General features: G+C 45.6%; 1 protein-coding gene across 5 annotated transcripts in view; it reads right to left on the bottom strand.

The window, feature by feature from the left end:
• Positions 1–14,611, bottom strand: part of FLNB (filamin B) — a 74,479-nt gene that overhangs the window by 23,418 nt on the left and 36,450 nt on the right. For 3 of the 5 annotated variants that reach the window (XM_030043800.2, XM_041118676.1, XM_041118675.1), the window contains exons 10-28: positions 13,802–13,928; positions 13,110–13,246; positions 12,562–12,755; positions 12,097–12,210; positions 11,361–11,504; positions 10,889–11,012; positions 10,468–10,628; positions 9,797–9,887; positions 9,374–9,543; positions 7,068–7,185; positions 6,086–6,348; positions 4,943–5,540; positions 4,539–4,712; positions 3,924–4,086; positions 3,381–3,541; positions 2,075–2,242; positions 1,389–1,478; positions 433–556; positions 4–160 (exon numbers count right to left, since the gene is read on the bottom strand). In XM_030043800.2, the coding sequence (XP_029899660.1) occupies positions 4–160; positions 433–556; positions 1,389–1,478; positions 2,075–2,242; positions 3,381–3,541; positions 3,924–4,086; positions 4,539–4,712; positions 4,943–5,540; positions 6,086–6,348; positions 7,068–7,185; positions 9,374–9,543; positions 9,797–9,887; positions 10,468–10,628; positions 10,889–11,012; positions 11,361–11,504; positions 12,097–12,210; positions 12,562–12,755; positions 13,110–13,246; positions 13,802–13,928 (3,278 nt within the window). The remainder of the gene's footprint in view (positions 1–3; positions 161–432; positions 557–1,388; positions 1,479–2,074; positions 2,243–3,380; positions 3,542–3,923; positions 4,087–4,538; positions 4,713–4,942; positions 5,541–6,085; positions 6,349–7,067; positions 7,186–9,373; positions 9,544–9,796; positions 9,888–10,467; positions 10,629–10,888; positions 11,013–11,360; positions 11,505–12,096; positions 12,211–12,561; positions 12,756–13,109; positions 13,247–13,801; positions 13,929–14,611) is intronic. The other 2 variants (XM_030043798.2, XM_030043797.2) reach the window with 1 other exon arrangement.

Below are 14,611 nucleotides of genomic sequence, written 5' to 3'. Positions count from 1 at the left end.
TACAGTGATCTGTACAGCCAGAAGCCCCTGCCCGGCATCCTTAGCATCCACAGCAAACTCCACAGGCAGGCTGGCCGGTATGCCATAGGAACTGAGACCTGGTCCGCTTGCCGTCACTTTACTGGCATCATACGTAGGAAGCACCTTCACCTTGAAGGGACTTAAAGGGAAACCCATTATTGCCCCCTCCTCCTAAGATGATGGCTGATAGTTACTGCAGTACACGCTGAGGTGCAGATACAGCTCCCCCATGGCATCTCTGCCATGGGAGCAGCAGGCTCAAACCACTGCTGAGCCCTGAAGTAGTGCAAGGAGCTGCACTGGTTACGTAGAAAGCACCACAGCCAGCCCTTAAATGGTGCTCATGCGCTGGGAGAGCACAATCAGGTCATTAAATCTTCAGTTCATCTAAGTTTATCTTCATCACCTTACCTGCGAGGAATCTCTTCATCAGCGTATTTGACAGAGATCATGTAGGGTCCCTCCTGCGTAGGGGTGTACACCACCGTGTGGGTGCCATCTCCGTTGTCTACTATATTAACAGGCTCCACAACTCCTAAAAATGCAATAGATTTTATCAGCTACGCTATTAAAACTCAATTCATCACCAGCCACTTGCTGCACAAAGCTCCAAGACGCACTGCTCATTTACAGTTTGCAACAAGGTGAATTTAATTTTTTTTTTTTTTTTTTTTTAAATGAAGGCAATGGGCATGAATCAGTGATCAGTTTCCCTTATTTTGTATTCAAGAGCCACTGACTTGAGATCGATTTGTTATCTACCGCTCTCTGGGCTCCCATGTTCTCGCTGTAAACAAAAGCTAGCATGAAAATACTGGAGAAAAAACTGCCTTTCTGTACAGTCCAGGTCAAGAGCAATTGCTCAAAATACACTGAAGATCTTTTGAGAAAGAAAATGAGTAATGGTTATAATTGCCTGAACTGTCATTTACAAGATTACATACTGTTACTGGGATTCACTGTACAGAATTGAGCCCTAAAGCCAGTTGGGGTGTAGCATTCACCAACTGAGTCTTTCACAATCAGGTATTTGGAAAGGCAGGCTCACTGCCTAGGCAGGAGAGCCCTGCAAGCTGCCAAAGTCCTAAGAAAGCAGGATCAATTATTTCAATTTGCATTAAGCTAAATCTACAGGAGATTACGTGACCTATCGGTTCAGATCAACACACAGAGCAGTCTACAATTACAAGTTGGCTTTAAAACACAGGAAGGATTAGCAGTAAAGCAAGTGCAAAAGAAACGTATAGTTGCCATGCAAAGCCTAAAAGCAACACCGTTGGTTCCCACTCCCTTCTCCAGATGATTCTTGCTGTTGCCAGTTGGATTTCCGAGAGCCAAAATTGCCAATAGTTAGTGAGAGTTCAAACCTGTCTCAGCGTCACCCTTTGGATCACCTTTAAAGAAATCCGAAATCACTTTCAGTGGGGAGCGCCATCCCTGTGAATCCGTCTCATCCACTAAAATTAAAAAAGGGTTACCTGAGGGGCACCCGCACCAGCGTGACCTGACACTCGAGTGGGGAAGCAGCTCTCACCTCCCAGCAAGGTGAGACTTGCAGCCAAAAGGTACTCGCTGCCACGATACTGCGCCGCCAAGACACAGCTTCCTAGGTTAATGCTGTCGCTTGAGGGCCTTGCTGCTCTCTGGGGACCACTGAGGGGTTTCACCATGTTTCAGAGACCCCTGCAACCCAGTGACATGGGTTGCTTAAGTCACCATTTGCATGTGAGACTTTGGATTTACTTTTCGGTGTCTAAACCTAAGCCACAATTGTTCACCGGTCATGGTTACTCACGTCACTTCTCCCAGCTCTGAAGATTAGGATAAAGCCATCAAAGACACTGCCCAAAGCAGCACTACTTAGGATACAGTTCTCCTCCTTTTACAGCATGACACATGGGTCAGCTGTCAAGGTGCACACGTTGGATGAACAGGAACAGAGGGAAATTCTCATGCAAGTGGTATCACCACCTTTGCAAGCACGGCCAGGACCATGTTACCCACCCGAATGCAGAGATGGGGGCACAGCTGGATGGAGTACTTTGGTTCTTACCTCTGGGTCCTGCCACCACCACCTCGAGGGGTGCTACTCCTGCCTTGCTGGTGTCTACAGTGAAGGAGTGTGGGATTTTGGCTCGAACAGCTGTTCCCAGACCTGGTCCAGCTATCTTCACCTTGCTGGGATCCACAACATCCTTTACAGGAACCTTGAAAGGACTGCCTGGAAGTTAACACAGCAACTATTAAACACCACAAAGTGAACAGTTACAGGAAAGCAAGGGTCTTTTTTCCTACTTTTTCTTAGGCTTTTTTTATTACTCAACCTCAGGCAGGAATGACAACCCCACAGCCTCCATGCTACTTCTCTGCTTCTGCAAAAGCCAGAAGCGTAACAATGGTGCTTCTATATTTTCACTGTCTACTCAACAATTCAGTTGTGATCCATCTGCTTCTCACACCTCAGAAAAAAATGCATGAAAGAAACCAGAACTGCAAACAAAGTGTCATGCAGCCACTCGTTTGCTTCATATTTTACCAAGTTCAGTATGTTGACAAATAAAACGGGACCAACGGGAAAGAATCAGCTCACTTGCAATGTTTAGGAAAGAATACCTAGATGTATGCTGTGTGACAGCACATAACACCTCGAACATTGCAGCAAAATGTATCTGGCGTTTAAGAGCATTCAATTCTTGGTATTAAGCAAAATACCCTTCTTTTAACTGTGAAATGCTAGATGCCAGACGTACCCGGAACATTCCTTAAATCTACTTCACTTCAGCTTAACATCCAGGGCAAATGCATACACAGGTAAATGTCTGGTTTAGGAAACAGTTACTATGCTTTCTGCAGTGACCAAAACTCATGGTGTTTAATATAATCCCCATGACAAGCTCACCCATTAGACCATCTCACTGTAGAACAGTCTTGAAGGCATCCAAACACTAAAGGGCTATTTTCTTGACCTAACGTATTACGCACTACTTCTGCATGATAACAGTTATTTGTTAAGGGCTAGCATCCCTCTCCCTGTCCCACCCACCTATACTCGCTCTTTTGTTCCTCCCTGCAGCTGCTACAGTCTCGACAAGGCTCCTCCACATGCCCAGAGAGGCTGTTTCAGAAATGAGAAGAGACTACAGCCCTTCCTCAAAACTACGGCACCACAGCACAAAGTGCTCCACACTTCCCTGCTGGCTGTGAGGAACAAATGCCACCGCTGTTTCTGCCTGAATTCCCAGGAAAAGCAGAAAGTCAAAACCTCACCATTCCGCAACACAAGTGAGATGCAGCCAAGGCACTGAGTCCTTAGCTCAATTCCTTCCCTCTTCTGAAAGCCACTGAGCAAGAGCTCTTACCAGGAATATGCTCTCCCCCATACGTGATGTTAACATCATAGTCGCCTGGAACATAAGGAACATACTCGGCGCTGCAGCTCCCATCCTTGTTATCTTTACAGCTAATTTTAGACTCTGAAGGTCCTTCAACAGTTATTCCAAGGCCACCAATTCCTGCCCCTCTGCAAGACAGAAACACACACTGTTAGAATTACTTGCTTCTAACAGCAGCTTCGTAGCCTTTGCATGCTCTGGCTGCGTTTTTACCCTTATTGGAAATGCGGGAACCTGACTTCTGATGCCCAGCCCTCAGTGTGCTCTGGCATGCAAAACTGTTCAGCATACCCTCACTCGCATTTTCCTAGAATTTTATTCCCAACCACTATTAACCCTTAATCTCTGCAGAGTGCTCAGTATGCGATGAGGTAGCACGAACAGTAATCAGAAGGACACAGCTTGGCCTTTTAATAAATATTTGTACTGGCTTTAGCATCCTGCATCACACAGCCCACTACACTCTTCCCTCCCTCAGATATTCCTTAAGGATCAAGTAGGCCCAGTTACCTGGTGACAACTGAAAAAGCATTTGGCTGATTTGTGAAAGCTTCTTTGAGCCCAGGTCCTTGTGCCTTCACACGTGATGGATGGCAGCCCTCTGTCACGTTCACTCTGAAGGGACTGTTTGGCACAGGTACGCCATCGTACGTTATGCTGACTGTGTGTGGACCTGTTAAGAGGAAGAAAAAAACACTCTGAATTCCCTAAATATTCTCATCACTAAACATCACTTCTACAAGATGCTACAGACTTAAACATCAGTATATGGGTAAGAGCTTCCTCCTGCATTTCACAAGACTTCACTAATGTTTCATAACCGAGATGCCATCTATGCACTGTTCTTCTGAAGCCAAGTTACTGTAAAAGTCAGTTCTTCAAGTTAAAATAGAGCTACTTCCTGCAGAATTAGCTCCTCTGCTGGCAAAAGTCTTGCTAAGATGTCAACAAGTTACTGGCAGACCTCAGCAGTTTGCCAGATGAAAGTGTCAGGAAAGCTGCTTGTTCTTGGTTTTCCCCTCTCAAGTAAAAAAAAAAAAAAAAAAAAAAAAAAAAAAAAAAAAAAATACAAAAAAACAAAACACCCCCAAAAACCCAAACAAAACACCAAAACCCAGAAGTTACCCTTTTCAAACGGCGTGTACTCTACTGAATACATTCCATCGGCATTATCTTGGATGAGACAGTCTGTGGGGGAGCCGGACGGGCTTGTGATCTGCGTCCTGATGTGGTCACCACCAGCCTTCGTTAGAGGTCGAGCATCCACAGTGAACTCAGTTGTAGCTTCTCGGAAGACATCTGCAGGATACATTTTGAAGAGTCACTTCAAGAATCGCATGTATTTCCAATGACAAAACATCTTGTGAACCAGCATGATAATGCATTTGGGAACATAACGAAAAACCCTTGTCCAAGGGTCACCATGGGAACACGCAAGGCTATCACAACTTTTAATGCTCAGAATACTCTGTGCAGGACAAAAGACCGAAAGTCCTACAAACTCTGATAACAACAACAGTTATTCTCACCTCTGCCTTCTACTCCTGGCCCAAACACTTTAACTCTGCTTGTGTCCACAGCTGGCTCCACTTTGACCCGGGCTGGGAATTTAGGCACTTGTTCTCCTCCGTATCTCATCTTGATCGTGTACATGCCAGCTGAGAGCGGCACATACGTTACGACATAGGTCCCGTCTTTGTTATCATCGATCTGGACCTCAGCTTTGGAACCAGCATCCGACACCATGTCCACCCGCAGGTCCCCGGGACCTGCTTCTGTGCAGTCGACGTTCAGCAGCCCTGCCTCACCCACTTTACCACGTTCCAGACCTGGGCCCGTGGCAATGACTTTAGAGACATCAAACGGCATTTCTATGTCTGCCTTAAATGGCGAACCAGGAATGTGAACTTCTTCAAAAAGAATGTTTACAAAATACTCTCCAGGCTTCGTAGGCAGGTAGGAGACGGAGCAGGTTCCATCGCCGTTGTCCGAACATTCAATTTTAGCTTCACACGGGCCTTCTACTGTCAAACCCAAACCTCCAGTTCCTGCTCCTTTGGTATCTATCGTGAATTGGGCTGGTTTTCCAACGAGGCCCCCTCGAAGACCTGGACCATGAGCTTTTACCTAGAAGAGAATATGCAGTTGAACTAAACTCATTTTTTCATGTTACTGCCAGCACAGACTGCCTAATTAGACTTGTTTGTACGTGGGACTTGATTAACAAGCTCTTAAAAATACACAGAAAGCAACATCTCCTTTGCCACTCCTCTCAGTTTTACTGTAAAGTTGGTATCTCTCCTCCAAAGAGGTTTCTAGGCAAGGATATTCATACTCTCACCACAGCTGTTTTTATATAGCCATGGGATATAAAAGGTAGAAATGTTAAAATATTTGATAGCTGTACACACATTCTTCTTGAATCTATTTCCTTAGAAAGAAGTATCTCAATTAATACATTCAAGATGCTCATGAGGCCAACTTCTATTAAGTTAGGAGCAATACTTGCATTTGCCACCCGATGCAGGATGCTTGCAGTGGAATGGCTCAGCACTCTGAGTAAGGATGTTCCTGGGTCTGGTTTAGCCAAAACCAAGTCAAGTCTCATGCAATAGCCCATAATGCAGTTTTCGCGTATCAGTTGCTGTTACAGCCTTAAACCGTTCACTTACCTTGGAGGGGTCTGGAGGTAGCGTGGCCTCCACAGTATAGGGGCTCCCTGGGATTGGGTTGCCATCATAACTCACATCCACCACGTACAGTCCTTCTTCCCTTGGGATGTATTTTGCAGTGCTGCACTCCTTACCCAGAACCGGTTCCACCAGACATGGCACAGCTTTCCTCATAGGACTGGAAATATTAACATCCAGTTTACCTTGCCCACCAGCTCCTTTGGTATCAATTACAAATTCCTGGTCCTTCCCTACTTCCACTCCTGAAAAAGACAAAACAATGTAGTAACATGGAAGAACTCAACATCAGACAGTGCTCCAAGAAATCTCTCATGCACACACCACCGAGGGAGCAAGCACTGGCAGAGCCCTGCTCAGTCTGCATCCCTCTGCATGCAAAAAACCCTGCCAAACCAAATAAAAAAATAAACAAGTGCTTTGGTTAATTGGAGCTACAAAGCTACAGTGCTAAACAAGCCTGTAAGACATGGCCTGACAGTATCAGAGGCTCACTTGAGAAATGCAACAATTTTTCACAGCCCTAAGTTCTTCTACTTTTAGAAAACAAAGAGACTGCATGAATGACATTCTGCACCGTAGCAGTTACATGTATTTGAACAAACAGCCATCTAGCCCCAAGGAAACCAGGTTTCATCAGCAGGTGCCCAGCCTGGTGAAGAGTCCAGCTCTGTTTACCGTAGGGGACTAAACCTCAACACATGCTTTGTCCACATTGCTACGTAATCTTTGCCAAAAAAAAAAAAAAACCCCAAAACAAAACCTAAATTGAAATTCAGTCCTCAAGAGGACCAGCTAAGAGTGATCAAGCTATAGAGTTGGAGCTGGTTGATCCCCAACTGTAGCAAGTTAAAAAGAAGATTGTTTTGCCCACTTCTATTCCAACAGGACACGTTGGTTATGACCCAGATTCAGGAGACACTTCAGAGGCAGGCTATGGGGCTTCCAGCCCAGAGGTACTTACTGTTTTCGAGTCCATTGACTTTAACTTTGTTTAGGTCTAGCGGAGCAGCAACGCCCACAGTGAAAGGGCTTTTAGGGATAGGATCACCACCGTAAGCTACCAAAACCTTCATTGGACCCTAGTTGGAGAATTTACAAGTTAGCTCAGTTCCTCACTTCATACAGATGCACTAAAATCCAAGGAGTACATAACCACTTCACCTAATCCATTTTAGCTGACCACAGCCAAACTTACGGGTTTATGGACTCTCAATCTCTCATCCCGCTGCAGCCCTTCAAAGTATTAAATGGTTTTTATTTAATGCAGGAAGAGAAAGAGACAGTTCTTTCCAACATTTAATTAGACTATATTCAAGCTGCCTGGCAAAACCTCCAGCTCAGGCTCGCTCCCACCCTCCCGGTGCTCAGACCCGACAGCTGAATGAATGTCCCAGTGCTGCGGACCAGGTATCCCCTTCCACCGCATGGTGAGGCCAGGCTAAAGCCAAGCCTGCAAAGAGGCCGTATTATTACAGCATCTGAAATACCAGGGTTTTAAGCTCTACAAGTCAGAAAGATTAATGCTCTTGTGTATTTTGGCTGGAATACCACACAGCCATGGCAAGCTCCAGCCCACGATGTGTGCTCCCTTTATTCCCTCCTACCACAGTCCATATTTTAGCTATATTCACTGTTTGCTTACTTTTCGTTCTTGGCCGGTTCAGCTCCCAAGTGAAATAATCATGGATGTTTCACACAAAGTAGTGAATAGCTTCCATGATTATTCTTGGTTGTTTCTAGAAAACACACACACGGGTAGCTGTAGCAACACCGTGAGATAGATAAGGCTGAGTAAACAGCATTAAACCAAGGCTCCTCTGCTGCTGACGCAGCCCCTCAGGAATTTAACTACCTAGTCCATCCTCCCCCTGCTCTGAAGAGTCCAGAGTCTCATTCGTAAGCTACTGCTTACAAACCCAAGACAGACAGGGTCCAGGAATGACTTACGTGCTCACAGCCTGGAGGGACAACATGGCTACTCTAATTACTGTGCAGTCTACTTTCATCTCCTCTTTTTAACCATTGCTTTCCTGCCACTGCTATCTGCGACTATCTCCTGTAAGTCCACAGCTCCTCCGTGACCCAAGGTACTCCTCCAAACAGGAGACCCAAGTGGGAAACCTGGTTTGGGCATCCTGGCTTGTTTCACCACTGCTTTTCACGCGAAACAGAGCAACCTGGTACTGCTCACACACAGATGTGGAGTTCAGATGACTTTGCTCCTTTCTACATACCAACCCGGACTGAACAAGCAAAATCTTCTCCAAACAGGCACGCCAGCCACATCCTGAGATCACGCAACTGCTTTATCCAAAAACAAACGCTAGCTCTAGGGTGCTTCCAAGAATGCTAATCCAGCATTATCAGATAAATAATGCTGCAGTCCTCTGTATCAGCCCACTTTTATATAGCTACATTCAAGGAAGCTGGTGCAGATGACCGAGTAGCTCGTGTTTGTTCAGCAGAACAAGAGCAGCAAAACACTTTCATCTCAGCACTACAGCACCTACGTCTTCAGAAATACATGAGATTCATGCATTCTGGCATTTAATGGCCCTTTATAAACACGCAAGCGCAGCATAAGGAGAAATACTTCTAGTTATTAGCAGCTTCCACTTTCAGCTCTTTAATGGTGTTGCTAGGAAGCATCTGTCTGTGAACCAAAATGAGTTAGACTGAATTTTTTTCCAAACCAAGGGCAAACTTCAAATACAGACAAATACTTTGACGCATTTAATCTGCAGCCCAGCTTCCCTCCTCAGCACCGACTCGTTCACTTTCGTACAGAGGAGCTGTTGCACCATCACCCAAACGCTGTGCTTTCTGTCCCTGCTCTGTTTGGCACTACAGCTCCTTTGACAACAGCAGCTTGCTGAGAGGCGGCACACCACGGCCCCGACTTCGCAGGACCACGGCAGCCCAGAGCAGCTGGTGCAGCAGCCAGCTCCGTTTTGGACCCCAGGAAGGTTCACCACCTTTCCTCTTCGACTGATAAGGTGTGGGATGACAACACGAGCTGTGCGCTACTGCTTCAGTCCCTCACTTGTTCCCAGAAAACAGCGACAAGCTATCAATAGCTACACCAGAAAACTGTGTTACTGCTTTCCAATCCCAACTGTCCTGCAGGCTTTAGGGATCCTGGGGAACAGGACAACCTGGCAAGCTTTATCTGCTTGCTCCTCTGTGCACGGGTACCAGGGAGGGAGGTCACAGCACTACAGCAACATCAGCCGTTCACTCTTGTATTCCTACAGGAGTCGGACCTACCTGCTGTATTGGAGTATACCTAACAGTGTGGGAATAGTCATAGTTGTCAATGATATCCAGATCTGCCACCACCTCTCCTGGCACCGGGCTGCTGAACTGCACATCCAGCGGCGCTTTTCCAGCTCCCTTGGTAAACACAGTGAAGTGCGTTGGCTTGCCATTTTCCACGCCTGAAGAAAAACGTTCGTTCTAATTTATGCAGAGCTTGCACACAGAAACTCTTCCCAAGAAGCATTTGGTACCTATAAAGCCCAATCAAGCAAAATGCCAAGCAAATGGAGTAGTTTCTAATCGCCTGACACCCCACCCTGCTGTATCCAGCAATGCTGAGCCAGGCAGTGGCTACCCCGCAACAGCCCCTCACGGTCCAGCACTGGCCACACCATCTCAACTCTGGCCACACCATCTCAACTCGACTCTCACCAGTCTTGTTCAGCCCAGGTCCTTCAGCTTTCACTTTGCTGGCATCATGTGATGGGTCTACTTTAACTCTGAAAGGGCTGGCAGGAATTTCCTGCAACAGAAACACAGTTCTAAACATAACCAGGTCACTCTTCACTAGTCAAAACTAGACAGAAAATCATTTTAAGATACTTCTGCTTTAACTCCAGCACCATCTTCAGTAAAATTTTGCCTCACTTAAACACTCTGCTCTGCCTTACTGAGTAGTATCTTTCAAAGTCTAGGGCAAACTTAACAGCTGGACAGTTTGCAGCAACCTCTCTGCTCCTCCCCACCCCCCCCTTTTTTTTAAAGGAAAACTTATTTTTATTCCCATGTTCCTCAGAGAGTCACTTACGCTTTCTATCCTTTAGAAAGCAGCTTTGCGCCATCACTGAGACAACACTCATTATGCCAGCCCAACACATCACATGCTTGAACTTCAGTGTCTCCAGCCAACCCCTCTCATTTGTGTACCTTCAAGTACTACAAAAGTGTTTTTAAAAACAGTGACCAGACAAAGTGCATGAGCTGAAATGAAAGGAGCCAGCCATAAACTGCCACAGCCAGCTGTGAACTGGCACATGCTTGGTGATCAAAGAGCAGATAAACAGACTCCAGAAACATCAGGCTGGAAGACAACGATTACAAACCTCTCCTGCAAAAAGCACTTTAATAGTGTAGCGCCCAGCGGCAGGTGGTGCATATTTCACTGTGAACGTATCATTAGCATTGTGGATGATGTCGAAATCTATGTCTTCTTCCTCATTGCTGACCACACGAGCATCACACTTAATTCCAACACTGACATCACCTAGGAAGAGCAAATGGAGGTTTTGCTAGTGGACGGTACAGACATTGCTAGCCAAACAGCCAGCATATTTCCCATTTCCAGTAGTTGTTCAAGTCACCACATTAACTGATGCAACAGATCACATCACAATTCACTGCAATGTTCTGCTTCCCAAGGTTTTTCCACGAAACAAGGAAAACCAGCATGAAACAGTACATAATCCCCCCTCCTTGCATGACCTGTGGTTCCGATACCACAGCCACAGCCCAGCCTGCCTTTACCTTCTCCTGCATCCGTGCAGTCAACAGTGAAGTGGGTCGGCTCATTCGCTTTCAGGCCAGTTCTCTCCACACCAGGTCCAAACACTTTCACTTTCTGAGGATGACTCCCTTGACCTATAAGGACCTACATGGATTCACAAGGGTCAGAATCACACATCTGTGTCACGCTCAAGATCACAGTCAAGTCGGAGCATTGCTTGGATGGAGGCTACAGGAAAACAGTTCCAAGGTAAGAGTGAATTGCCCTGACTCCCCCAGGCTGCAGCTGGACTGATAGAAGACCTCCAACATGTAAGCTTGTAAAAACAGAAAGCTTTTTTCAAGTGGATAGATTCCTAAAAAAAGGGAGCAGAAGGGCACGCCTCCTTGAAGTTCACAGAAAGGTTTTGTCATCCTAGGTAGTAACAACAAGTAGTTGCGAGCACAAATGTCCTACTTGACTAGAACTAGTAATATCCATCTCTGGACTTACCCTAAATGGGCTATTGGGCACGTTGGCTCCTCCCCAGACAACAGAAATTGTATGTTTGATTGGTTTAACTGGCACATAGGAACAGGCAAACACACCATCAGGCTTGCTCTTTATCTGGATATCTATAGGGTTTCCTTCTCCATCCTGAAAAGCAGTAATACAAGCAGAAGTTTCAGGTACTTGAAAAAAGTTTGTATAGCTTGAACAGCCCAAGACTGTTCCAAAGTGCACTGCGTGGGTGTTGGGGTTTTTTTTGTTTTGTTTTGTTGTTTTTAGGGGGTTTTTTGTTTTTTTTTTTTTTCCCCAGAACTGCAGTTCAGAAATACTGAAGGAACATGCAAATTACTCTTCTGTAAGTCTTCCTCATCCAACACTCGCTCACTCCTAACACCATCCTACAACACATATTTTAACAAGCTCGCCTGAAATTCACAGTCTCAGAGACACTTCAGGTGCTTCCAAATGACAACTCCATGAAATTACAGCTTGCTTTGCTGAGGAGACTCCACGTAAGGAAGCAAAGCCATGTATTTCATATGCCAGGGAGAAGTCACCTTGTCTTGAGTTAGGTTTGTTGCCTGACTACATTACACTGATCAAAGCACGGAGCTTTGAGAGAATTATACATGCCCAGAATTAAGTGGTGTGTAAGCGAGTAGAAATACTTACGGCATTTTTCTCAACAATATTAAAGCCCTTTTGCTGAAGTTTCACATAGCTGCCTTTGGCTTTTTACCTGTGCATACATCTTCAGATGTGCTTTCCCAGCGTCCTTGGTTTCAACTGTGAACTCAGCAGGATTGTTCACTATACAGCCAGTCCTCTCCAAGCCCGGGCCATAAGCCTTCACCTAAAAAAAACACCCCAAGAGTCTTAGCTTGCAGTTCGGAAAGAGAAGTAAAACTCTAAAGCGACTTATTTCTAAAGTCCTTCCCCTTCCCAGAAAACCCATGAAGCACGGGATACAAGTAGAGGCTAGTGTGAAAGTTGAGAATGTGGACTAATTCAGCAAGTTTTCATGACATTAAATCAAAACCACAACAGTGTTATTAGAAAAAGCTGAGTAATATCTGGCTGGAACACGGCAAGTTCACAGTTTTAAGGAGAGGCAGCTTAAGAGTCAAGTCTGTTACCAGAAGCCTTCAGAAACCATAGTTATATCAAAGATGTGTTACGCCACGGGTGAACTCTTATACACTACCTTATCTGGGTTGAAGTCTCCTGAAGCCGGTCGGATGAAGGCCATGTAAGGGCTGTCTTTTATGTCCTCATCATCACACATGATGTGCACAGCATATTCACCAGGCTCTTTGGGCCAATACTTCACGTCACATGAGCCGTCGTTCTTGTCATCACACTCAATTTTAGCCTGAGAAGGGCCTTCTATTGCAAAGCCTGAAAGAGGAACAAGTAGGTTCCTTGTGTTAGGTTTGTGGTGGCAGCTAATTTAACACCACTTCCCCAAACTGCTTTTTATTAGCCTGATGCTCTTTATCACCCTTCTTCAGCAATACAGGAGAAAATTCATCATTCCCTTCTGGATCTTATCCCACAAAACCACAGATCAACACTCCCCATCACACATGTTCCTGTCTCTAGGACTTGCCTTTGATACTCTGATATAAGTTTGTGTTTAGACCAAAACGTCTTACGGACATGTTTTTTTACTGCTGGGAAAGCTACTGTTTCTCATAAGTCCGTTGCTAGCGTTGCAATATAGAAGTATTTCAGGCAAACTAAGTAACATACCAAGAGAGCCAACTTCTGTGCCAATGGACTCTACCACAAAGTCAGCCGATTTGCCCACAATCCCCTCATGCAGTCCTGGCCCCCAGGCTCGCACTTTCTGAGGACCTGCTTCATGACCCACTTGAACTTCAAAAGGGCTACAAGAGAAAAACAAAGCATGGGATTAGAAATGAGGACAAATACAGCATCCATGTTTTTCCTCAGGCATTTTAATGAGGCTTTACATTGGATTTCCCAAATTAACAGATGCTATCATGTGGTGGCACAGTGCCCAGCAGACTGTCTTTCTAGCAGAGAGGTCATCCAACCCATCACGTGCTTACATCTTACACCACAAATCCTGAGTGTCAAATACTTGGCTTGCACTGCTTGATGTAGCTCTGGACACTAAAATAACAGATCTCTTCAAAAACTCACAGCGAAGTCCAAGCTGCACGATCCACCAAGTTTTATTGCTTTTTGTAGTCATCGTTTTGGGTTTAGCAAGACTGATGCGAATCACCATTCAAAGCTTTCCCAATATAAGCTGCTGCAGCCCCAAAACAGGCTGTAGATAAACTGTCACAGCAACTGCTTGCCGCTAACTTTGTCCCCCTAGAGTTTCTTCAAAGGTCAGCATTGCTTTAAAAGCTCACCAACTACACAACCCACCAAAGGGCACAAAAACTCCAAAAAAGCTACTTCTAACTCACCTTTTTGGGATGTTGTGCCCACCCCAGGTAATCGTGACAACGTACTTCCCTGGGGTAGCTGGATAATATTCAAATGCATATACACCATCCATAAAGCCTTTTTGTTTCACCAGCTCCTCCAAGCCCTCTGTTGAAAGATCAGTCCAGTGTTAAACTTAACAGCTTCCATCCTGCCTTCAATTACTCAGACAAGTTCATGTTTTCTAGTATTTATTTTAGCTTGCAAGAATAAATTTTTTCCACCAGAAAAAAAAAGGGTCAGGTCATAAGGGAAGTTAGCTCTAGTTGCCCTCTAGGACAAAGACAGCAAACACTTCCAGAAGAAATACAGCAGAAAGTATTTCAAGTTACCAGACTTAATAGGTTCCCTTGTGTTTTATTTTCTTAGTCTGCAGTATGATGCATGTCATATGTTAAAACAAAAAAGCTTAACATTTGTCAGACTTTGCAACCACAAGTATGCCGGGAATGCCTACTTTTCATTTTCTTCAAGATGAAGAATTTAGGGAGAAAAGCTTAATACACTAAAATTTACATCGATACATCTGTTGCTTCCCGCTCCGCCCCACCAACCGCATTAAACCACACAGTCAGAGCACTGTGCGTGTGGAGGAGGGGAAGGCAATACAATGCACCTTTTAATACCGTCCCAGCCGGGGGGAGGTGACCGGCTCCCAAGTACAACACAAGCACAACTCGGGCACAGCAGCTCCCGGAGAGCAGCAGCAGCCGCACAGCCACCGCTGCCGGCAGCCCCGGGAGCCTGCCGCGCCAGCCAGCGGCCGCCGGCCCTCCCATCGCCCCAGCCTG

Source organism: Aquila chrysaetos, chromosome 20 (assembly GCF_900496995.4).
Source record: "Aquila chrysaetos chrysaetos chromosome 20, bAquChr1.4, whole genome shotgun sequence".
Lineage (NCBI taxonomy): Eukaryota > Metazoa > Chordata > Aves > Accipitriformes > Accipitridae > Aquila > Aquila chrysaetos.
The sequence above is the reverse complement of the archived record's forward strand: the minus strand, read 5'-3'. Positions and strand labels throughout refer to the sequence as shown.